The 26,678-nt window shown below is 38.5% G+C and overlaps 1 protein-coding gene across 1 annotated transcript; it reads right to left on the bottom strand.

Annotated features, from left to right (window-relative positions):
* Positions 1–3,981: 3,981 nt before the first annotated feature.
* FXN (frataxin) lies at positions 3,982–26,678 on the bottom strand. The gene is made up of 5 exons (XM_027839076.1): positions 26,481–26,678; positions 22,201–22,301; positions 18,987–19,107; positions 11,601–11,698; positions 3,982–4,286 (listed from the first exon to the last, which is right to left on the bottom strand). The coding sequence occupies exons 1-5, from the start codon at positions 26,676–26,678 to the stop codon at positions 4,136–4,138; spliced, it is 669 nt and encodes a 222-aa protein (XP_027694877.1). The 3' UTR covers positions 3,982–4,135.

Below are 26,678 nucleotides of genomic sequence, written 5' to 3' on the forward strand. Positions count from 1 at the left end.
CTCAAGAAGGAAATGGCAAATCACTCCAGTATCTTTGCCAAGAAAATCCTAAATGAAGAGTCAGACATGACTGACAAAATACTTCATGCTTCTCAGTGATCTGAACTGTGATTTTGCATGTTTATCAGATATTAGGACCCAAATAAACTCAGTCTCACACACACCAAAGGACCTATTTAGTCAGGCCAAATAATAAAGAATGGTACAGTTTTCAGAAGAACATGGCCAATTATGTCAAACTAAGGATTCCATGCCTCTACCTTTACATATTAAGAGAGCTTTAGTCCAAACCAAGAAGTCAGTTATTAAATGACAGTATATGGAGATCAAGGCAGCAGAGATCTTTAATACTAAGGAAAATGTTTGCTTACATAAGAATTAAATAGCTTGTTTCTTAATAAAAGGGACTGAAGGAATTGGGCATGTTTGTCCAGAAGAATGGGAGGAGGAGAGAGGTGGGATTTGGAGGTGTGTGTGAAACTTCATGGCTTATGTTTAAATGTTTTCCATTCATATGGAGGAGCCATTGGACTTTTCTATGGTTATGCCGGCATCTTATAATGGGGATTCCTTTTGGGTATGGGTCACTGAGATCTCTCCTAGAATTATGTGATTCTGTAAAACTTGTACTTTTACCTCCTTCCTGAGCATGCAGGTTTTTTTTTAAATTAAAAGAAAATGCTCTTTGCCACTAACAATATAAAAACCATTGTCCAAGTTTCTTTTGTCTTAATTTATCTCTAGTCTTGCAACTTCTCTTTTTTTCCATCATGCACTTCTATTAGCACAAAGGAACTTATCTGTATATTTATGGGTTTAATAATAATAGCTAACATTTACATAGTACTTTAATTTTTTTCATTCAATTTAATTTTTTTTTCATCACTTTTCTTCTGGATTGCTTTTTAAAAAATATTCTATTTGGCATTTTATTTTTCCCCAGTTACATGTAATAACAATTTTTAACACTTATTTTTAAAACTTTGAGTTCCAAATTCTCTCCCTTCTTCCCTCCCAAATCCCCCTCATTGAGAAGGCAAGCACTTTAATTTTTGAAATATGCTTTTGCATGTGATCTCATTTAATCCTTGCAACAACTCTGGGAAGTAGGAGCTATTATCATCTCCATTTTACAGATGAGAAAACTGAGGCATTGTTAAGTGTTTTGCCCGTGGTCACATAGCTAGTAAGTGTCTGAAGTAGAGTTTGAACTTGGGTTTTTCTGACTCCAAGTCCAATACTCTACTGTACGACTACTAGTTGCTCTTAATAATTAATATTTATCAAGTGCTTAGTATGTTCCAGGCACTGTGTCTTAACTTAGTGCTTTATAATTATCATCTCATTTACTTCTCCCAACAACTCTGTGAGGCTGATATTATATTTACCCCCATTTTACATATGAGGAAACAGGTAAATAGAAGTAACTTGCCCAAGGTCACCCAGCTAATGTCTAATGCCAGATATGAACTCAGGTCTCCATGACTCCAGGACCTGTGCTCTATCCACTGCACCACCTAGTTGCCCTTAGAAGCACACTTTTCATTAGATATAGCTTGGGGTACTGCTTCACACACACTGTCTTTGCCATTTTAGGCCAGGGGAATGGCATCTACCAATCAAGATACCCACTGCCCGAGCTATGGTTCATTAGGAGATGGAGAAGAGCAGGGCCAGAAAGGTACTCCAGGTCGCTGGCATTATTAAAGGCAAAGAAGTCTGAGAATGGAATGAAACTGAGGAATTTTATACATAGAACACATTCATGAAATATTTCCATATTTAAAAATACAAGACAAATCATGAAACCTTTTAAATTGTACATTTACTGTAGAAAGATCTTTATTATATTCTTCCTGAGCTTATTATATTATTATATAATATTATTATAGCCTTATTATATCCTCTCTTGAGCTCCTATCCTCTTACAGCACATATTAAACAGCATGACTCATACTCAAAAAGAACAACTGCAAGAGTTATGTAGACTATGCATACACACACACATTATATATAATGTATATATATTATATATATATATACGTATACATATATGTATATATACATATATACGTATTTTCAGTCATGTCTGCCTCTTCATAACTCCATTTGGGGTTTTCTTGGGAGAGATCCTGAAATGGTTTACCATTTCCTTCTTCAGCTTGTTTTGCAGATGAAGAAACTGAGGCAAACAAGATGAACTGACTTTCCCAGGGTCACACAGCTAGTAAATGTCTGAGGCTGGATTTGAACTCAGGAAGATGAGTTTTCCTGACTCCAGGCCTGGTGCTCTATCCACTGTGCCATCTATCTGCCCCAAGCTTCTCTTTACAGAACAAAATGCTTATTTCAAGAAATTTAGATGAAAGAATAATTTTTAAATGCATCATCTATTTTATCTGCTTTCTTAATCTGAATCTATTTTAATTTTTTTCTTGATGGTTGAGGTCAACACTATGAACATCAATGATCATACTGTGCTATAAAAACAGTGATGACGCAGGGCTTACTGTGATGTGTATAAGTTGGCTTGTCCCTATACTAAATGACCCTACATTGTTGCCTTTTTTTTAAGCTGTCTGATTTCACAGATTTGCTGTCTTAGTTTTTGCAACCAAGCTTTCACTGCTGTTGATAAACCTGATTGTGGCAGTTCTTTCCCCTCCTAATTATCTGTCGGCTTGAAAATGAGATAACCATTTTTGTCTGAAAAGCCTATGTGTAAAGTAAGAGTAAATAGGGTCAGTGAGGGTCTGAGAGGCTCTTCTAAGGGTAAAGCACACTCTATTTTGTTTCTGTAGAGGTTGGTTTTTTTTTTTTGTTTGTTTTGGCTTGCTTCCTGTGTTCTAAATAGGTGAGATTGCTGGACAGTTGACTTCCAAGTAAGTTGTTACTAAACTGGTCATCAGGAAAAAAACAAGATTTTTATTGATTCTATCACTTTAATCGCAACCAATAATAATAATAAAAGAAAATTACCTGAGGAGCAACCTAGAAAAGATTTCCAAAACCCAGTCTAAATACTATTTATTTCTATTTTCTATTTTAAGATTTCCCTTCTATAATGGAATATATATTTAGTGCAAACAACACAGTAGCCTTAATAACATCTTATTTGCCCTAAACCTAAGCATGGCAGCAGCTAACACAGGGTGTCTTGTCTTACCAATTTAATATCTTCTTTTTTTTTTTTAGGCAATTGGGGTTAAGTGACTTGCCCAGGGTCACACAGCTAGTAAGTGTCAAGTGTTTGGTCTGAGGCCGCATTTGAACTCAGGTCCTCCTGACTTCAGGGCTGGTGCTCTATCCACTGCACCACATAGCTGCCCCTTACCAATTTAATATCTAAAGGCACTGTGTGTGTATGTTTTTAAGAAAAAATAATTTCTGTAAAGAACAGAACTGAGCCACATGAAATCCAGCAACAGGAATTCTATTAAAATTCCCTATATGTGGGCGACATCACAAACCAAAGTAACAGCATTTTTATTATACAATTGCCCCTAAAGTGGTTACTGTCATTTCTTTACCCCCTTACTAGAAGCAAAGAATAATAAATAGACTGTCCAGCTGTCTCTCCTCCAAGCCCCAGAGCACATGGGCTTCAAAATTAAGAACAGACAAGAACTAAAGGAAGTTATCTTTTGTTGGAGAATTCCCCCTCTGCCTTTGATGCTGAAACACTAAAGATTTTCACAAGTATTGTTTTACTCTTTTGATGGAGTGTGGGAACATTTATGTTCCACCTAGTAATTAGCCTCATTCTTATAAAGCCTGGTGGGGCTGACAATCTGTTTGTCACTTTGTTATTTTTATAGGGCATCCTTCATAGTAATAAGAATGAAACCAATTCACCCTTCCTTGGGGTTTGTGATTTAAAAAACAAACAAAAAACATTCATAGTTCTTTGTTGTAGGCTTATGAAAGTGAGATATAATACAGAAATAGAGCTAAACAATTTCAAGAAATCCACAGCCAGAGTTGAGGTCAAAAATATATATTCTTTTCACATAACTATCACATAAAATGATGCGAGATGGGGGGTGGGACTAAGAGGATGAAAACAAATTCAGGCATGAAGGAGAGAGGTACTCTTTGTCTACAGCTTTCGACATCTTTAAAAATTAGACTTTTGTCAAGTGTCTTTTCCAGAACAGAACAGGGAAGACATGTCTAATTGAGTTTTCAAGGCTTGAGAAAATTCCATTTCCAGCAGTTCATGGAGGGATATTCCATCATGAGAATACACCCAAGTCTTCCCTGTCCAGTCGTAGCGTTTGGGACCACTAGAAGACAAAACAACTACATGACACATTCCATGTAGAGAGTATGTGGTAAGAAGCAAGAATTCACATTTACAGAGATGCCCAGAAATGAATGAACTTCCCAAAGTGATTGAAGACATGTTTCATTATGAAGAGACTGTCCCTATAGAGATCCAGAAACACGTGGAATCTTTTGTAACCCCCACAGATCAAGTCAAACAATCAATGAGCATTTATTAAGAACTTAATATGTCCCAGGTACTGTGCTAAGCACTGGGAATACAGGGAAAAGCAAAAATACTGTCCCTGTCCTCAAGCCAAGAACCAGCTACATAAAAGATGTGGGGGAGGGGTGACTGGAGGTAATCTCAGTGGGGAAGCTTCTAGCAGAAAGTGGGGTTTTCACAGAGTTGAATGAAGCCAGGGAAGCCAGGAGGCAAATGCAAGGAGTGAGAGCATTTCAGGTGTTGAGGAGAGCCAGTGAAAACACTTGGAGTTGGGAGATGTATACAGTGCCTATACGCAATAAGTACTTAATAAATGATTATTGATTATTTAGTAAATTTTGGTTTTGATCTGCATCCGTAATTTCAGCAGTGTTAAAACTCTAGGCTGAGTGAATCCCTTTAACCAATGCAGACCAGCAGCTTCTTTGTAAATTATTTTAGTCTTATAGAGTAGTTTGCCTAGGGTTATACAACCAGTATGTCTTAGTATGAGGCAACTAGTTGGCACAGTGTAGAGAGCACTGGACCTGGAGTCAGGAAGACCTGAGTTCAAATCTGGCCTCAGACACTTACTAGCTGAGTGACCCTGGCCCAGTGATTTAACCTTTATTTGCCTCAGTTTCCTCAATTGTAAAATGGGAATAATAATAGCACCTACCTTCTAGGGTTGTTGTGAGGATCAAATGAAATATTACAGTAGGTGCTATATAAATGCATTATTATCATTATTATTACGGGTCAGAGGTGTGACTTGAACTCAGGTCTTTCTGACAGAGGCTGGCCCTCTATTTACTAGGATATGTCTCCTATGTTTTAAAAACATAGTATCTACATAAATATTTCTTAGGTTGGGAGGCAAATTAAAAATTATCCTTTTTTCTAAATTTAAACTGAAATAGATAAAAGTTGTGATGTGTGAGTTATTCAGAGATCAAGATATCTGTGTGATTTTTTTCTCTTTATACCAGGGAAGAGACAGAGGCAGAATAAGAATATTACTCACTTACCTTTCCAAACAGGAGTGGGGTAGGTATGAAAGGAAGGAGGCAAAACACTAAATTTGCTCAGCTTTAGAGCTGAGACTTCAGATAGTCCAAACTCCTCCACCCCCAGCCCTGGAATTTTAGAGATGAGGAAACTGAGGCCCAGCGAGACAAAGTGACTTGACAAGGTCACAAAGATACAAAGTAAAAGAGATGAACCTGGATTTCAACCACGATCTTCCAAATCCAGTTCTCTTTTCATGAAATCAGACAGCCTCTCAGTACTACCTTCTTACTACTTTGAATTACCATATACTGTCAGTGAGTGAGATTTGTTCATGCTCTACAGACTGGCTCCCAAGTTCATATAATAAGTACAACTGCTATCAGAATGAGCGTTTCTCACCTTTTCACTTGGAAAAAAATGGAAAGAGGAATAAAATAGCCAAAGGCGGAGTGGAAAAATTACTGTCACCTCATCCTACTCACCTCTCATTTGTTTACTATACTGCCCTGGGAACTGAACTTCCTGTGCAAGGGAATGGAGTCTGCAGGGTTATAGTGGAAATGAGGGAGGACAGCTCAACTTCACATCCCAATGAATATTCTTCAGAGTAGGAACAATATACGTGGGCACTTGTAAATAAGGATAAATCAAACTGATTGTAAGCTGTGCAGACATTCCCTTTTTTGCAGCTCTGGAGCTGATGGCTGTTTGGAGTCAGGATTATCTGCTCCAATTACTTTGTTATGTATCTTCTTTTTTCACATTCGGAGCAAAAGATGACATTTAGATTCACTCATGAGGGCTACTATTTTAGGGGTGATATTTCATTGGCTGTTGCCAAGAATGCTTGGCATGAACATAATGATTTAAGACTTAAAGAACCTATTGGAGAAATTATTTGACCCTTACAAGCTGTGCTAAATTTTCTTCTAATGACAGTAACTCTTTGGCACCCTAGTTTGCTGAGAAGTCCTAGCAAGGTGGTGGAGTGAATGGCCTTAAGTAAAGATTATACCCAGCTCCTCCTTAGAGCTTCAAAAACATCCACATAAGCATCAAATAGAAGAAAAAAGAAGAGAAGGAATTGCCACCATGATCACTACTAAAAATCACCATATCCAGGAAATTACTTGGCTCCCTCACCCAGAACCAAATTTCCAATTCATCTCCCTCCCATTTGAGCATGGCTCCCTAGCCTGTGTGTGGTGATATTGCAGTGTTCAGTCATCTCCACTTATTTGTGGCACTGGGTACTGTGTGATTTTTTTTTTAGAGGGTAGAGTGGAAAAAAATCAGTATTTCCTTGCCCCCATTGACTGAGGAATGGCTAAACAAATGTAACAGAAAATTACTGTGCTATAAGAAACAACATGATGAATCCAGAGAAGCGTGGGAAGACTATTGTGAACTGAGAGGCAAAGTGAAGTAAGCAGAACCAGGAAAACAGTGTTATGTAATGACTACAAAAACATAAATGGAAATAACAGCCACCAATTTGATTCAAAACAATCGAAAATGAATGTTGCAGAAATATAAAAAACAAATATTGCCCTAACGAAGAGAAATGAACCCAATTAGGGAATTAGGCAATTAGGGAATTAGGGCAATTAGGGAATAGAAACAAATTGTGATACGTGAATGTAATGGAATATGACTGGAATATGGTGGATAAGTATGAAGATCATGGAAATGCATGAGAAGACTCGGGGCAATTTTCACAAAAGCAAACTTGGCAGAACCAGGAAAGCAAAAATTAAAAAAAAAAGGAAAGAATCAATAGGAAATGTGTGTGTGTATTTATATATACTGAATGCTGTGAAATTACAATGACCAAACTTGGCCCTGAAGAAAAGATTATGAGAACTTTATCTCCCTCCCTTCTTTCTTTGTAGCAGCTAAGGCGGGAAGGAGCAAGGAGGAGATGACTATAGGTGTGGAACATTAGATGTAATGTTGGATTTGGCTGATGTGTTAGATTTGTTGAACTTTTTGTTTTTGGTTCTTTGCCAAAAGGAGTGGCTCTTGATAAGTGAGTAGAGGGATATATTGGGAAATAAAGATGATGTAAAAACAAAAGATATCAGCATAATTTTTAAAAAATAACAATGGAACTGCTATAGTATATACCTCAATATTATACAAATTAAGGAAAATCATAAATCAGATCACATTTACATGTCAATGATATGTGTATTCATCAGTGGGGTTGCTCCTTCTATTCTATAGGCCTAGAGTACAACTGTTCTATGACAGTCTTTGGGTATTGCTATGGCCAAAAAGACTAACCACCCTTTGGTCAACTTGGTAATGTGCTTCTCCAAATTTAGGTAGGCTGGTCCTCAAACAACAGACATATAAGCAGGCCCATGCTGGTAAAGTCAAATCATGTCCCTTACAAAATAATTCCACATAGTTAAGGTCTATTATTCATATTCTCAGCCTATAACACAAATATTCACTTTCTCCCTAACAACTAGAATTGTAAAGGGGTTCTGTTGTATTTCTATCCCCTTTTCAGTTACACAACTCATTTAATTCTCAAGGATATATCCCCCACTCCATTTAGGAGTAATTTAAGGAATAGTAAGTTATTTTGGAATAAGTGCTAATTTATGAGACAAATTTCTTCTTTTTGGGGGGGTTGTTTTCCTAATATAGAATTACTCCTTTTTTCTATATGCTATCCTGTTTTGCTGCCTCTTTTTAGAAAACAAGTCATTATTCCCATACTTCTCATCTGGCTTAAGTAAGGATAGTGTCAGTATCAGTTAGGTTCAAATACTTCCTCTTATTTATGCTAGCTGTATGACCTTGGGCAGGTTTCTTAACCTCTTAGTGGCCTGGGTAACTCTTGATCTGTAAGTCAAAGCTGAATTGCTGATCTGTGTTGGTGAAGATAAATCACAGGTCCAGGATTAAAAAAAAACAAAACTGTTTTTTTTCTTCCAGTTTGTTGCTTCTTTGCCTAGGTCCTCATTCAACTATCCTTAAGTCATGTAAACTATTTCTTGCCTTTGAATTCTTCTTTTAGATTATCTGTAATTGTTCATGCTTTAGGAAAATCCTTAGGTATCTTCTTATGTATCCCATTTACTTTACAGATCACAATGCTATCCTTTCCTTGTTTCTTACAGCTTTTTTCATGAAGAATGTGGGTGAAATCCACCACTATCACGCTATATACATCTACTGAATGGATCTGACCATGAAGCAGCCTTTATTTATTTTTACAAACTTATCTTCAAATGATTTTGTAATAACTTGCCTATGAGAAAAATCACCAGGCCTTCTCTATTAATAACATGACTGAAATATTTGAATTTTGGGGGGCTATTAATAGAGTCTATAAAGATAAGCGCTACAGATGGTAAACCTTAATTTACATGAAAAACAATCATAATTCATCTATGGGTTTAACTTGTTCAACAAGACAGTTCTCAGGAGTTTTTCTTTCTTTTAAAAAATATTCTCACACTACATAAAGGCCAAGCAAATGGTAATTAACATTCAAGCACTTTCACTTCGATTGGCACATTTCCAAAGCCCATGCCTTTCAAAGAGTGCTATTCATTGATGTTTGCACAACTTTTTCCTTTCCTTTCCTCTTTTTTTTTTTTTGCTCATTCCCCAGTATATCACACAGAGGACCTGGTCAGCAGGGATAATGTGGCTACAAAAAGCCATTGTGTTTTCATAGGTAAATCAACCAATGTCATAGGAAGCATCTGGAAAAGTTCTCAACCAAATCAAATAATCTGAAAGATAAATTTTACCTAAAGAGGGAAAAATAGAAAAATACATTTTAAAAAAAAAATTAGTATTTGTAACCTACCCTACATGGATTGTCAGCAGTTTCTTTAAAAATTTTCTTGGCATATATTGCAGATGAAAAATGCTACTTGGGCTTTCCACAAATTTATTATTATTCACTGAAATACACTTCTGAGCAAGACTGGTATAGCATCATGTTACTGTCAAGTGTGTCCAAATAAAACATGGGCTTGCATGGCCTTTTTCAGTCTCCAGACATAGCTATATTTTTTTTGGTGGTTGCCATGACTACTAGTATTATCCTCTAAAAATGGAGAGGAAGCTACGGACACATATACTCTTGCTAGCGCCCAAGTAGGCTGAGATGTTTTTCCAGGAGTGAGGATGAATTTGCAGTGATCCAACCATATTTTCCTCACTTAGTCCCTGCTGTGAACAAGAGCACAGATTTATAGGATAGCTGGCCATGGGTAAGGGATGATGGCCATGGCCATGGACTGAGATGAAACTAATTGATCCACATAAGGATCAAACCTCTGTCCCCTGCTTCACTAGCACTGTAAGGATGTGTTTCTTTGGTGATATCCTTTATTCCTGTTCTTTTTCAAGGTTCCTTATTGGTTCCACATAGGTGGCATAGTAAAAGGAGTGCTGGATATGGAGCCAGGGTGATGAGTTCAAACCTTGTATCAGTCACTTATTAACTGTGTGACCCTCAGCAAGCCAATTCATCTCCCTGTGACTCACTTCACTCACCAGTGAAATAGGGATAATGACAGCACCTACATAATAGGGTTACTATCTCAAATGAGATAACAAAGGTAAAGTACTTTGCACACCTTAAAGCACTGAATAAATGCTAGTTATTGTTGTTGTTGTTATTATTATTATTATAGTTCATCTGGCTAATCCCCATATGCACCTTTCTGTTGTCTTGTGCATGAGATTCATTTTCAAATCTTCTAAAGCTGCTGTGGGCCATGTCTCAAAGTCTTATGACAAAGTCAGTAGGATACTGGAATTTATAAGATGGATTTTAGTTTCTAGGAGAGTCTGGGGATTTTAAAGGAGCTCAGTAATTTTCTGAAAGTAATCCAGCCTACTCCTCCTGTTTAATGCTAAGAACAGCTTATTATCTATTTATATTGTCAGTCCTAGAAAAAATACAGATAGACAGATTCTACAGATTGTTCATCCAAATGCCATGTTAAAATCCAGGCAATCACCAGGAATAACATGAATTGGAAACATCGTTTATGAGCCTGAAGGAAGTGAGAGCAATGGTTTACTAATATCTGACCCCTACCGAATTCACTTACAACAGAGTGATTGAACACAGCATGGTGAAGAGATCATTCATTAATTGCCCATGCTAATTATCCAAGAATTAATGTAAACACTAGGGCAGGGAAACATGCAACACCATTTATACTGAACCATGTGCTTTTTCCTATCTTATTCCTCCCCAGTAAGTATGCATCTATGGAAACTCTGGCTGTGTACTAGGTGACTTGGACAGTTTTTGCCTCGCCCTTTAAAACTCTCGTGTATTTCAGTCAAACCTGCTGCACTATGCTGCAAATGGAACTCTGCTAACCTTTGGTTTCTATGTTTGAAGCAGCCAAAGAAGAACTGCAAAACAAATCAGGGGTCAAAGTTGGTACTAAAACTGTATTGTGCATTGGGAAAAACCCTGAAATGTAAAGCTGTGTAGTTCTAACGACCAACCTTGTCTCTGACAAAGAGAGGAGAAAACATTTCTCTCTCCTTCTTTGCAGACACTGGGACGGGTGGGTTGGGATTGGAGGTGATCCTTTAGCATCCGTCAGACTGTTGATGTGGTGGTGGCTGGTTTGGACTTACTGCTTTTTTCTCTTCTTCTCTAATGTTTGTTACAAGGGTTGGCTTGGTGGATAGAGGAGTAAGGATATGCTTGGACATAAAGGTAATGTGGCAACAAAAGATATTAAACTTTTTTTTAAAAATAATACAGCATGAAACAAGACTTTGCTACAGACATGCCATTAATTCAGAGATGATGAAGACAGCCTACCCTAGTTCCTAAAAGACACATCTTTTTTTTCATTTACATATCTTTTTGGCTAAATACCTTCATGTCTGTTCACAGGAACCAAATTATCAGCAAGGAGAAGTCATGTGATTGGTGTACATCTTCCTGCTTAGAACAAGAGATAAATGTATGCAAACATACAAGAAGATTCACTTTTCAAGCTAGTTAATAATGGGCAGGGAGGGGGAAAAGAGAGGAGGAGAGGGAAAGGGCACCACAGGAAATTATTAAGGTACGTCGCAGTTCAATTTTTCCAGAACAAGATAACTTACATACCTGGATGGAGAAGACAGCCAGATCTGCTTGTTGGGGGTCTGTTTGTTGATCACATAGGTTCCCAGGTCTTCACCCAGCTTTACTGTTAGCACACCATCCTAGGGTTTGGGGTGGGGGGGGAGGGGAATTGAAAATTGGCATCACGTCATAATTGCTTTGAACCTCCCAGTTTCTCAATACTTTGCAATCACATTTGAACACAACAGATATCACAACAATCTTGATTTAGGGCAGGCATGCACACCCTGAAGGATTTTGGGTGGCCTGCAAAAAATGGAGTGGATGTTTTCCTCTGCATTTTTCTCAGGCTGCCTGAAATCCTCTGGGCTGCCACAAGGGTCCCATGGGCCTCAGGTTGTGCAGGCCTGATTTAGGGTTTAGAAATAATAATATCTCATGACTTTGAAAACACTTTCACATTCTTAATCTCATTTGGTCCTTACTAAAAACCCTGTCTAAAGGCAAGTTAGGGCAGCTATGATGAGCCCTACTTTTACAGATGAGGAAACTGAGGTTCAGAGTTCTGCTCAAGGTCACAACATGGAGAGAGTTCTGTAACTACCTAGTCTTATACCCAGGGTAGTGTTCTTATATACTCAACATCCACAAACATTCAAAATGCACATATAAACAAACAATAAAATTAGACATGTAAAATTCAACATGTAAATATACTCACAAAAGGAATATCAAACAGGTTAAATCCACTTAACCATTTACTTTGTTTACTGTGGGAGGATGATGGTGAGGAGCTCTGAAGCCCCAGGCTCCCCCTGAATCTGCTCCAACCCCAGATCTTTTCACATGTCATCAGAAAGCTTTTTATTTTTACTTTTTTTTTTTAATGCTTAGAAGACACCTCTCTTATACTTCAAGTCATACATGGAAACAGATTTGTTCACTCACCTTTGCCCTCCAAATAACTAATGTAAATTTTAAAATATCCTTTCAATGGTAGAGCCTTTTATTTCCACATCTCCTGTGCCTCTTTAGGATGTACAGGATATGGGAGAAACAGATTAGAAAAATAAAATTCCCCTTAATCAGACTGGCAATGAAAGATTTTCTGGGTCTTCTTCACTGTACATCAACTGTGACCTGAAGAAAGGATCTCTATAACATCTACATGGAAATAACCTATTCTTTTGGGTCAACTCCCAACCCCACGGCAACTTAACTGTTGTGAATAGTTCTTATAAAAATTTCTGCAAGTATGAAAGCAAACTATTTAAATAAAAATAATAATGATAGTAGCAATAATCGTACAATTATTAGGTATGGAAAGGCAATACAAACAGTTTATTTTCCAGGTGCAACCTAATCATTAAATAATAACCGCACAGTGACAATTAAAATTAGACCCAATTAGAATCCTAATACATTATTAAATCAGGTTTGTATGAAGTATGCCACCATTAATTTTAGAACAGGAAACAGAACAGAACAAAGAGGATGCTTCTGATTTACTATTTCTAAGGACTAAATTGAAGGGGGAAAATGACATTAAAAAATAATTCACTGCCTTTGGACTCAGAAATACCATTGTGGGCATATGCCATGAGGAGATCAACGACAGAAAAAAGGTCCCAAATTCACCAAAATATTCATAGCAGCACTTTTTGTGTTAGCAAAGAACTAGAAACAAAGTAGATGCCAAGTGATTAGGGAATGGCTAAGAACTAAGAAACATGTAGAATTCAGAGAAGCATGGGAAAAATTAATAATTGAAATGGAATGAAATAAGCAGAACCAAGAAAACATACACAATGCCCACAACATGGTAAATGGAAAAACCCCCAAATCAAATTGAACATTGTTAAGGACCACGACTGGTTCAAGAGAAAAGATGAGAAAAGTACTTCTTTGCAGAAGTGCATTATGGGTATGGAACACTGCACACACCCTGAGACTTGGTTGATGTGTCAGTTAGTTTTGCTGAATTGCTTTTTATTTCCTCCTATTTTATTCTTTCTTTTTTTTTTTTGGCTAGGCAACAGGGTTAAGTGAGTCACAGAGCTTGTGGCTGGATTTGAACTCAGGTCCTCCTGACTCCAGGGCTAGCGCTCTATCCACTGCGCCACCTAGGTGCCACCTAGCTGCCCCCCCCCCCCATTTTATTCTTTGTTAGACAAAGCAGGTTCCTTGGTAGGGGATGGGAAAGGTTATATTAAGAAATGAAAGTGACATGAAATAAAAGCTACCAACACAAAGTTTTGAAAAGGATACTCAACTAGTTCCCCCTAGCCCTCTGAAAAAAGTATTTTAATAAGTCATGGGTTAATTGTCATTCCTTTGCTTGAAAGTCTTCACTGACTCTCAACTGCCTAGAAAGTAAAAACTCCTTTTCTTGGCATTCAAGGCCCTCCATAACCTGGCTCTACCTTTTTATCTTTATTTCATTCATTTTTCCCAACGTGTTTTACCAACCAAACAGGCCTATTCACTGTCTTGTCTTCCAGAAATTACCCATGTACGGGATTTGCAGATGCAAGTCACCTATGCTTTCATAGGTGTCTTTCACTGCTCTGTTCTGTTAAAACTCAACTCAAAGATCACCTCTAAGTTTTCTTCCCCCTCTGACCTCATGTAGCATTTTGTTTTTCACTTTTCCAACATATTTACTGTGGATTTGAGTTACCTGTGTTGGTACATCCCACTACAATACTGTAAGCTTCAAAAGGGAAGGGGGTATGTTTTACCCAAACTTTGTAGTTTTGAGCAAAGTAGAAGTTTCATAAATGTGTGCTGAAACTAAACCTAATTAGGTTGGTTGTTAGATGATCTGTCCCTAGGCCTATTTCTGAAGGCTTTTAACATTAGGTAAGAGCTTTCAGATCTTCTGCTCTACTGATCTAGCTTTTAGAAACCATGATGAAGTTCTGAAGGTGACCTTCAGAGGAAGATTATTACTATTAAGGCTCTACACACAGAGTAATCATCATCATCATCACCATCATCATCATCATAACAGCTAGCATTTATATAGTACTTACTATGTGCCAGGTATTGTTTTAAACACTTCACAGATTTGATCCTCACAACAACTCTGGGAGGCAAGGACTGTTATTATTTTACAGTTGAGGAAACTGAGGCAAACAGAGGTTAAGTGGCCTGTTCAAGGTCATACAACTTGTTAAGTGTCTGAGGTCAAATTTGAACTTAGGTCTTCTTGACTCTAGGCTCATCATTCTATTGATAGTTACCTAGCTGTCTTTACGCGGCAAAGTATTGGGAAGGGGCATGGCTAAGCAAATTATGGTATATGAATGTAATGGAATACCACTGTACAATAATCAACGACGAAATAGTATAAGCTAATACAGAGATAAGTGAGTAGGGCCAGGAGTTATATAATTAACAACCCTGTAAAAACAAAGAACTTAGAATTCTTAGAAGTGCAATAACCAACCAAGATTCTAAAGGCTCAATAATGAAGCCTGCTAACCATTTCCTGACAAGAAGGGGATGGACTCAGGGTACAGAATGAGACATATATTTTTGGACATAATACAGAAATTAATTTTGCTTGACTATTCATATTTGTTAACAAGGGAAAAATAAACAGATGATGAATAAACAAATAAATAAAGGCTTCTGGTGTGAGTCCACTGGGGGGAAAATACCTTCCACACAGGATTTATGTTCCTTGATTATGCTTATTTGTTACCAGGATTCTACCTTTTTTCTCCCACTGCGACAAGGGAAGGTAGTAATAGTGTTGTTTAAAAAAAAAGAAAAGGAAAGAAAGAAAGAAAGAAATGGGGCAGCTAGGTAACACAATGGATAGAGCACCAGCCCTAAAGTCAGGAGGATCTGAGTTCAAATCTGACCTCAGACACTAGCTATATGACCCTGGGCAAGTCACTTAACCCTGATTGCCTACAAAAAAGAAAGAAAAAAAAAAAGAAAAGTAGGCCATTGAAGCATTTTAAAAAATGTACTGAAGAGAACAGAAAGAAGTTCAGAAGGTAACACAGATAAGCAGGATTGCTCTGAAAGTAACTAATTAAATTATATACTTGTGAAAAAAGCAAGTGTAAGTAATAGAGAATTGTGGTTTCATATAAATAATATTTTCCTGTTCTACTCTGTATATGGAATTGTACTTTTCTGGGGGGTATTTATGGAGTTTAGAAAAAAAAAATTTAAAGGGTACACAAGGGATGCAATGTCATACAGTGGAAAGACCACTGAACTTGGAATCACGGGACCCACCTTCAAATACTGGCTCTGGCACTTATTACCTGTATAACCTTTTGTAAGTTACTTACCTTCCCTGGGCCTCAACTGTAAAATGCAGTAAGAGCAGCTGACTTTTAAATTCTCTTTCAGTGCTGTATCTATAACCCTATCAATCAATCAACTCAATCAACATCTGTTAATGGCTTGCTCTGTGCCAGGCATTATGTACTTAACATTATGTACTTTACAAAGAAAAAGCAAAAAACAATCCCAGCCTTCAAGGAGCTTACATTCTAATGGGGGAGACCATGTATATAAATAATACATATAAATATATAAGCTACAGAATGTTCCTCCAGCTTTATTTTACTAACTCAGGTCCCTCTACATCCATAAAACCTGTTTCTAAACCCTCTTCTTCAAAGATGTCTTCCACCACTCACCCTAGACTGACTGTTGTTCACACCCTTATCCAGTGTTCTCAAAGGATACATGTACTCTGTTTATACTCTATTTAATATTTAATAACATGTCCCTGGAAAGCCATCATGTAACTCTCTCCTTTGTGTACTGGTCAGTCTCCCTGGTTAGGCTGTGAAGCTCTTGGGGGCAGGGCCCACAATGTCTACCCTAGCATACTGGCATAGTTCCTGGGGGGTGGGGATGGGAGAAGGGACATAGTAGGGGGAGGTACTCATTAAATGTTGTTTATACACCTGAGATGATCTTCAAAAAGATCCTTATCATAAATAATTCCAGAGTTTAAACCAAAATGCTTGCTTCCTAGTATTAATTAACTGCTGTCAAGAGAATTAACCTTAACAGGGGATTTTCTCCTTCTTGCTCAATGGGGAGTTCGTACTAAATAATAATTAAAAAGGTCAGAAGCCAGAAAGAACCCTTTCCTAAGTACGACACCTAGTGGTTTGTCATAGCCCTTTATTAAACTCTCAAACATAAGTGGTTGTCTTCATCCAATTGAAGAAATCTTAATTCAGTGCAGAGTACCACATATAAACAAACAAACATCTTATGGAAGTATTCCTAGCAATAAGAAACATCTATTAAATACTTGCTGCATGCAGAGAACTATGAAAAGTATTGGGTAAAACAGGAATTTTAGATGACAGTTCATGACCTCATGGGGTTTATAGTCTAGGACAATATTATTAAATGACGCAGGGCAGCAAGAGCTGAGTATAATTAGGGGATAAGGAGAAGTTGGGGTGGAAGGCCTCCTTTTCATTCAATATGGGCTTCCCTTTGCAGGTTCAGACCTGGGATTTCATCAGTGTAGGAAATTCCAGAGAGAAAACACTTCTTACCCTGGGGTCTGAGAACTTCTTTCTTCATATCTGATAACTGTATTCCAATATGCTTTGTTTGTTTTGCAACCCTATGTATTTTATTTTCTGCATTAAGAACATTATTTTGAGAAGGGACCCACAGGCTTCATCAGATTGCCAAGGTGGTCCATGACATTAAAAAGGTTCGACATTCTTCTCTTAAAGAGTTGCCTGGAAGCCCCGAGGGTTTAAGTGATTTGCCCAGGGTCGTATAGCTAGTATGTGTGAGAGGCGGGTCTTGACTCCAGGTAGTACTGACTCTAAAGCTGGCTTCCTATCCTAGATGAAGCAGATGGTGTCATGCTGAATATAGCCTAGAGCTGGAGTCAGTTCAAATATGGTCTCAGATACTTACTTGCTGTGTGACCCTGGGCAAGTCACTTAGCTACTGTCTGCCTCAGTTTCCTTGACAGTAAAATGATAATAATAGGTGCTACCTCTCAGGGTTGTTGTGAGAATCAAATGAAAATAATACTTGTAAAGCACTTTGTAAACCTTAAAGTACTATATATAAATATAGCTGTTATGTCATACTGCTTTAATATAATTTCTATACTGGGTAGGGTATGAAAGTACAATTATTATCATTATTTAGTCATGTCTGACTCTTCACACTGTCTATGGGGTTTTCTTGACAAAGATATTGGAATGGATTGTCATTTTCTTCTCCAGTTTTACACAGGCAGGGGTTAATTGACGTGCCCAGGATCACATAGCTAGTAAGTGTCTGAGGTCAAACTTGAACTCTGGTCTTTCTGTCTCCAGGCCCACGGCTCTATTCACTGCATCACCAAGCACCCTTTCCCAAATTTCCCAAATTCCAAATCCCATCTCTTGCCTCTGGAGATGCTATTCTGCAAAAGTGGAATACATTTTGTTTTCCTCTCTGTCTCTTAGAAGCTTGAGTTACCTCTGAGGTCCAGCTCATATGCCATCTCCTCCATGAAGTCTTGCCTGGTCCCTCTAGTTCTTCTGGGTCACTTTCTCTTCAAATAATCATGTATTTATTTATTTGTGTATATGTTGTAAACCCTAGCAAAATGTAAGCTCCTAGGAAGCAGAGACTGTTGTAGATTCCTTTGCACACAAAAGGCACTTAATGTTTGTTAGCTTGGCTCACATGCACAGACTTAATTTTTAACAGGCAGACTCTGAGTCTTATTTCTGACACATAGCATCACAGCACATAGCAGGAACTTAATAAAGGCTTGTTGACTTCTGTACTGCTGCTTGGTAGGACTGTTGTCTTGCTGACAATTACCTGGCCCTAACATGAGAAGAAACCCCACCAAAGTCCACCTTCCCAAAAGAAGGCTTCCTGTATCTTCTTAGAAGGTCTCTCATTCTTTTTCTCCAAGCCACCTGGGGAGACACTTGTTCTCCTTATAACTTTGGGCCAGTTTTATAAAAGGATTCATTGAGCTACTTTCCTTAAAGAAGTAGCCAGCTGGTGGAAAGAGCCCTGGATCTGTATTCAGAGGGCCTGGTTTCGACTTATTTTCTCTGTGACCTTGGGCAAGTCATCTGACCTCTTTGTAACTCATCTGTAAATTGAGGAAGTGGGACTAGAATGACCTTCAAGGGCCTTTCAGCTCAGAATCTATGATTTTGTGTCATACTTATTGAAAGTGCTGAGAGAGACTTCTTTCCCTCAATGTGTTGTTGTTCCAACAGGTCAGAAATTTTTTTTTTAGGCAATTGGGGTTAAGGTGACTTGCCCAGGGTCACACAGCTAGTAAGTGCCAAGTATCTGGTCTGAGGCCGAATTTGAACTCAGGTCCTCCTGACTTCAGGGCCGGTGCTTTATCCACTGCGCCACCTAGCTGCCCCAGAAAAATTAAAGTAAGAATAGAAATACCCTGAAGGAAACATCGTAATCCTTGGAGGTGTAAGGCTTGTCTCCAAGATCTTCAAAAAAATATGCTAAGGAGTCCAGTGTTTCCTCTGCAAGTTTTTCATAAGTGGCTTCATCTATTGAGCTGCAGGGATGGCAGAAAACATAGCAGCATACAATTAACAAATCTCATTTTGCTCAGTATCAAATTAACATTTTTTTTAAACAAAATAAGAAAACGTTAAAAACAACAACCTCCCTCCCCCACCCCCCAAAATGGACCAGACTAGATAATCTCTTAAGTTTTTCCCCATTCAGAAATTCTGTGATTCTATGAAGTTGAAACACTCCTGAAGACCAAGAAGACTTTGACAAAACCATCACTTTTTTAGGTGGGATATTGTTGAGGGGATGCATGCAGGAGATGCACAAGACACCCTCTGAGGTTTCTGCAAACTCTAAGACTATTATTTTATATTGGGACAATACTTTTTGCTTTCAAAATAACTCTAGAAGCTGGAGAATGGGACAGATATTAGAAACTATAAATCTTCCTATTCCTTAAGAGGAACTAAAAATCACAAGCCCAAACGGACAACTAAATATTAAGAGAATGGATTTGCATGGCTCAGCCTAAAACTAACAATCCAAAGAAGGATGTTGGGAATGAACTGGCAAATCCATGATATGGTCAGATCACTTAATGCACAAGTGTTTACTGAATGTATATGAAAGCATTTTCTTAAAGAAAACTAGTGCATACAAAACACACACACACACACACACACACACACACGTATACACATGCCCTGAAGCTTGTCCTCAAAGTTGAGAAAATGCACCTTCCTCCCTGCTTAGCAGGGAGGCAGGAGAGATTCTACTGGTGTCAGACACCATTGCGTTCATTTAGTTTTGTTGACCTCTTTTTTCCTTCTCTCTTTGTTATGAGGGATGGCTTGCTGGGGAGAGGGCAGGTCAGGGTTATATTCAGAAAGGGTGATGTAAAAACAAAATATATCAATAAAAATTTAGTTAAATTTTAATCAAACAAAAATTCTTTTGGGGTTGTGCATTGATTTGAGAAATTGATTTTTATTGCTTGCTTTTTTTTTTTACATCACCTACATCTCCCAGTGTATCCTTTCTCCTTTCTCCTCCAAGAGAACCATCCCATATTACAAAGAACCAATGATTCTTAAATTATCTTTCCTTGAGCTGTTTTCCAGGTCAGCTGCTTTTAATAGTGGATACCTCACATGTTCTTCTAATTTTTCAGTCTTTGGACTTTGTTTTTACGTTTCATGTTGTCTTATTGAATCATTGAGTGCTGATTATTCCATTCTATTTTTTCTGAGAGTCTACTGTTTGGGTCATATTTTCTACCCTTCTGTTCTAAGTAGTTTATTCTCCTTCCAATTTTTTTTTTCCACAAGTGCTCTAATTTTGTTAAGAAAAATCTCTTGCTTCATGTCTTCCATTCCTCTTAGAGGTCTTACAAAAATGGCATTCTTTTTCTTTGAGGCTCTACTTGTACTTATTATGGAGTTATTTCTTGGGATTTTCTTTTTTTTCTTTCTTTTTAGGGTTCAACATTCACTTTTATAGAATTTTAAGTTCTAGATTTTCTCCCTCTCCTTCCCTACCCCCTGCCCAAGGCAGCATGCAATCTGATATATGCTATACATGTGTGATCATGTTAAACATATTCCCACATTAGTCATGTTGTGAAAGAAGAATTACAACAAAAGGGAAAAACCACGAGAAAGAAAAAACTAAAACAAAAAAAAAAGAGAAAATAGTATGCTTCAATCTGCATTCAGATTCCATAGTTCTTTCTCTGGATGTGGATAGCTGGACTTTTCTTTTCTTTTCTTTATTAATTAATTTATTTTTAGTTTTCAACATCCACTTCCATAAGATTTTGAGTTCCGAATTTTCTCCCTTTTCCTCCCCTCCCCTTACCCAAGACGGGGTAAAATCTGAAATGGGCTTTACATATACATTCATATTAAACATATTTTACATTATTCACGTTGTAAAGAAGAATTAGAACCAACGGGAGGAACCATGAGAAATAAGAAACAAACAAACAAAAAAAAGAGAGCAAATAGTATGCTTTGATCTGCATCCTGACTCCATAATTCTTTTTCTGGATGTAGATAGCATTTTCCATCATGAGTCTTTGGAGGTGTCTTAGATCCTTGCATTGTTAAGAAGAGATGTCTATCAAAGTTAGTCATTGTATAATGTTGCTGTTACTGTGTACAATGTTCTCTTGGTTCTGCTCACTTTACTCAGCATCAGTTCATGTAAGTCTTTCCAGGTTTTTCTGAAGTCTGCCTGCTCATCATTTCTTATAGAATAATAGCATTCCATTACATTCACATACGACAACTTGTTCAGTCATTCCCCAATTGATGGGCATTCCCTCAATTTCTAATACTTGGCCACCACAAAAAGGGCTACTATAAATATTTTTGTACATGTGGGTGCCTTCCCTGTTTTTATGATCTCTTTGAGATACAGACCTAGAAGTGGTATTGCTGGGTCAAAGGGTATGTACAGTTTTATAGCCCTTTGGTCATAGTTCTAAATTGCTCTCCAGAATGGTTGGATCAGTTCACAGCTCCACCAACAACGCATTAGTGTTCCAATTTCCCCACATCTTTTCCAATATTTATCATTTTCCTGTTTTGTCATGTTAGCCAATCTGATAGGTGTGATGTGGTACTTCCGAATTGTTTTGGTTTGCATTTCTCTAATCAATAGTGATTTAGAGCATTTTTTCATATGACCATATATAGCTTTAATTTCTTCATCTGAAAACTGTTCATATCCTTTGACTATTTATTAATTGGGGAATGACTTATATTCTTATAAATTTGACTCAGTTCTCTATATATTTGAGAAATGAGGCCTTTATCAGAGACACTGGCTATAAAAATTGTTTCCCTAGCTGGGCTTTTCTTAACCCACAGTATTGCTCCTCTGTGCCTGGAGTTTAATTTTTATTCACTCATGATTCCAGCCTTGGTTCCTTGAATGGGACTTTGAGCCAGGGATGGGTTCCATCACCTCCATGTCCCCTAAGTCTGGTTGCTGCTGCTGCCCAGCCACAGTTCAGGATGGGGCCCAGGGGAATTCTGAAGAATACTATCCTAATGATAGCAGCGCCACTGCATGGGTGCTCCAGATCAGTGTGTGATGATAAATGAGAAGCATTGCTAATGCAACTTACTTTTTGTCATTCAATGTTCCTGTATTCCTCAAATTCATCAGATGAACACTCTGCTTTTTGACCTTTGGAATCTGGCCTTTGAAGCCCTGGAACTGAGAACTCTAAAAGACAAAGACAATAATTACTGTTTTCCTGGATATATTTGAGTCACACGAAACACTATATTAAAGAACTATTGACAACCTACTTATGAAGTTCATACTGTTAAGAAGTACAGGCTAATGTTTCTAAGATAATAGTATTATACTCACAAATTTATTCTTATTTTTATTACTGTTATTACCAAGAGTAAAGAGAGGCAGCCTGCCATAGTGGATAAAGATCTAGCCTCACAGCTAGGAAGACCTGGGATTAAGTCCCAATTCTGATCCATAATGGCTATGTGACTCTGAGCAAATCACTTAATCCTAGGCAACCCTCTAAAATGAGAAGCTGCACAGAAAGTGGCATCATGCATTGGAAAAGGGAATTTCCTCATTCAGGAGATTCCTATACTATTGAAGTCACAGCTTGAGTCTCTATGCTCTATTACCAAAAAGAGTAAACTTTAGTAATGTGGAAAAAATATCCCACTATGATACAAGATGCAAAGTGAAACTGCCATTAGATAGTTAACAATTTATGAAGATGGAAGGGAATAGTTCCAGATGGAGGAGAATCAGAGAAAGCTTCATGGAGATGAAAAAAAGGTATTAAGCTAGATTGGATCTAGAAGAAGAAGATCAAATGGTGAGGGGATGGGCTGAAGGAAATAGGGACATTTAGCCTGGAAAAGAAGAGAGAATTTAGCATTTTCTCAAATATTTGAAGATTTACAAATCCATGTGGAAAATGAATTAGACTTGGCTTCCTTGGCCCCAAAAGGCAGAAATAGTACCAATGGGTAAAAGTCACAGACAGCTCAACAGAAGGGAAAACTTAGTAGCGATGAGAGCTACCAGTTGTTTCTGGATGTATCAAGTACCCTGTCAGTAGAGGTCTTTTAGAAAAGATAAAATGACCACTTGTTGATGATCTAAAAAAGACAAGGCAAGGATTTTGGTTATCTTGGGCAAGTCACTTAACCCAAGATAGTTTCCTCATTTGCAAATACAGATATTTTTAATAAATAGCATTTACATAGTGCTTTAAGGTTTGCAAATCTCTTTACATAAATTATCTCACTTGATCCTTACAAGAACCCTGCGATAAACATACTATTATTATTCCCAATTTTACAGATGAAGAAATTGAGGCTGGGATTATAATGACTTGTCCAGGTCACATAAGTGTCTGAGGCAGGATTTGAATTTAGGTCTTCCTCACACCAAAGTCCAGCGCGCTATGCATACATTACACCACCTGGCTGTCCCTAAGCATTATCTTCCTCAGAGGGTTTTTTGAAGAACATGCTTTATAGACTACAAAGCACTTTATAGAAAGATAGGCCAGCTTTAATGTCATTCTGTGATTACTAGAGGCCTCTTCTCTGCTAAGATCCTAAGAGTTTATTTGCCTATCTCTCAGGTTTCTAACCTGGGATCTGTGAACTTGTTCAAAAAAGCAAAATTTAATACCTACATTTCAACATAATTGGTTTCCTTTGTAATCCTATGTATTTTATTTTGTGCATTTTAAACATTACTCTGAGAAGGGGTCCATAGACTTTACCACATTGCCAGAGGAGTCCGGATCTGTTTATTTTCTTGTAGATTTCTTGTAAATACTTTTTAAAAGTCACATACATGTGAAATAATTTTCAGAAATGGTAAAGTGACAAGGACATCTGAATGCTCCAGTACTACCAGAAGTGCACTAGACTCTGAGTCAGAAGAGGAGTGGCTTTAGAGACTTAAAAGCTCTGTGACCAAGCCGGGGTAGCTCAGTGGCTTAGTGGAGTCAACAAGACCTCATTTCAAATCTGGCCTCAGACGCTTACTAGCTGTGTGACCCTTACTAGCTGTGTGGCAGATCACATAAGCTCTGTGTGCCTCAGTTTCCTCACTGTAAAATGGGAATAATAAGATTACCAACCTTGAGGGGTTGCTGTGAGGATCAAATAAGCTCATATTTGTAAAGCACTTAGCACAGAACCTGGCACACAGTAAGAGCTACTTTTTTTCCCCTCACTTCCTGTTCACATGTGTTAAACTCTCTGAGTTTTATTTTCCTCTATGAAATGAACTCATAAGGTTGTCATGAGGATCAAACGGGATAATATACCTAAGTTTTGCAAACTTTGCCAGTTATTATCATAACTTAATAAAAATAGGGGAGATAAAGTACAGAAACAAGCCTAAATCCTCAGCACATTTGGAATAACTTACATTTAAACCATTTAATGCACATTTATTAAGCATCTCTGTGCAAGGCACTCTGCTAAGCATGTACAATTACTAAGTGGTTTCCTGACAACAGCAGCAGGCTTCTGGTTGAACGTTTTATTTTTCTTGTTTTCTTTTTTTTTAAATCATAAGAAGTAGATGGGAGACAGGAAGGGGAAGAAGAAGGGATGTAGAGAAGATAGCTTCTGTCCAGTCATTCACTCATAGTCTAACTCTTCTTGATCCCATTTGGGGTTTTCTTGGCAAATATACTAAAGTGGCTTGCTATTTCCTTCTTCAGTGGATTGAGGCAAAGAGAAGTTAAGTGACTTGCCCAAGATCACACAGCTAACACATATGTGAGGCTGGATTTAAACTCAGATCTTCCTGATTCCAGGTCTAGAGCTATATCCACTGAGCTACCTAGCTGCCTCATGGAAGTTATTTATCAACCCATAAATATTTTAAGTAAAGAAAATATGGTATAGTGGTTAGATTTTGAAAGACAAGAGTTTAAGTCCTAACTTTGCCACATACTAGTTTGTGTGACTGTTAAAATCATTTATCTGTTAAGTCCTCCTGGGTAACTTCTAGGACAATAAATTTCCCACAAGCTGCTACTCTGTATCAATAGAGGGAGTATCTTCAATAGTAGTTTCCTATACAGATGAAATCTCAGGTCTCTGCCACAAAACAAAACAAACTTTAATAAGTGGGAAGTCACACCTTACTGAAAAAAAAATCAGGGTTCCTACCATGGCTCATTGGATTCCCAAAAGGTGTGCAGTGAGGATTCAAAGTTGGAATGATTAAAGTTCTGTGAAATAAGACTTAGGAGGAAATGATTACAGAACTGTGACTAATTCAGCCAGAAAAAGAGAAGCTGAATTAATGACTTCATAATCACCCAGAGAAGAATTTTATACTCATGGAATATTAGAGCTACACAGGGACTGACTTTAGAGATGATCTGTTTTAATCCTCTCTTTGTATAAACGAGGAAGCTCTGTCCCAATCAATCAACAATTCAGAATTTATTAAGGGTACAATATGAGGCAGGCATTGCAGAAGCAAGAGAAAAAAATAAAACTGCCCCTGACCTCAAGGAGCTTACATTAAAGTAGATAAGTATGTGGGATCTGAAGTCAGGCAGATCTGCCTCAGGAACTGACTAGCAGGGTGACCTTGGGCAAGTCACTTAACCTGTCAGTCTCAGTTTCCTCATCTGTAAAACAGAGATAAGAATAGCGTCCTACCGACTTCTCCCTGTCCCCCCACCCCTTGTGAGGATCAAATAACATAAGCGCTTAGAACAGTGCCTGGCACACACAATATAAATATTATTATTATATTTGTAAAGCGCTTTTGCAAACCTGAAAGCGCTATATATATTACCTACATCACAAGATTCAGTCAACAAACACAAAAAAACAAAGTCCACTCAATACAGCCTAAGCCTCACCAAGAGGCAGAGGGGAGGACAGAGCACTGCAAAAATGGGGGGACAGGCATCGCAAAGGCACAGAGATGGCTGGAGAAAGGTGTAGGAAGACAGGAGAGTTAGGAAAGATGTGGACCCCGGCCACTACGTGTCGGAGAGCAGATTCGGACATCACAAACCCAGGGTTCAAGCCCCGCCACCCCCACCTCCTCAGGGCGCCTGGAGCTAAAGAACGCGCATGTGCGGCTCCAGACATCACGGCCCCTCCCCACTCCCAGGCCCCGCCCTTCCCTTTCCCCAGGCCTCCACCCTCTCGATCCCAGGCCCCGCCCCTTTCATTCGGGCCCCCTCCGCTCCCCCTCCTCAGGCCCCGCCCCTTCCTTTCCCCAGGTAACTCCCTCCTGCTTCCCAGATCCTGCCCCTCTCGTTTCCCAGGCCCCGCCCCCGCACCTCCGGTTCCTCCGGCTCCGCCCCTCCCGTTCCCAGACCCCGCAGCCAGGGCCGCAGCCGCGGTATACCCGGCTGTGCGTACTCACGAGCTGTCCCAGGGCCCAGGAAGACACAGCTCCAGCCCCTGCTCCCAGAGCCAGGGGGCCCGCCTGGGCCGGGAGGCTGCAGAGCGCAGCCTTCCGAGGCCTGGGCGCCAGCTGTTGCAGGGTGTGTGGCCCAGCTTTGCAGGGCTTCCGCGGTGCCGCCTGCGCCAGCGCCAGCGCTCCCAGCCTGGTCCTCCACAT

Source organism: Vombatus ursinus, unplaced genomic scaffold, assembly GCF_900497805.2.
Source record: "Vombatus ursinus unplaced genomic scaffold, bare-nosed wombat genome assembly UNPS02014832.1, whole genome shotgun sequence".
Classification (NCBI taxonomy): domain Eukaryota; kingdom Metazoa; phylum Chordata; class Mammalia; order Diprotodontia; family Vombatidae; genus Vombatus; species Vombatus ursinus.

What these genes read in the sequence shown, in the direction of transcription:
- FXN (XM_027839076.1), bottom strand. Translation starts at nt 26,678, where the DNA reads ATGTGGAGGACCAGGCTGGGAGCGCTGGCGCTGGCGCAGGCGGCACCG. An exon ending in CCTGGGCCCTGGGACAGCTC is followed by an intron (nt 22,302 to 26,480) that starts GTGAGTACGCAC and finishes TTTGTCTTTTAG; the next exon opens with AGTTCTCAGTTCCAGGGCTT. An exon ending in TGGCTGTCTTCTCCATCCAG is followed by an intron (nt 4,287 to 11,600) that starts GTATGTAAGTTA and finishes TTTGTCTTCTAG; the next exon opens with TGGTCCCAAACGCTACGACT.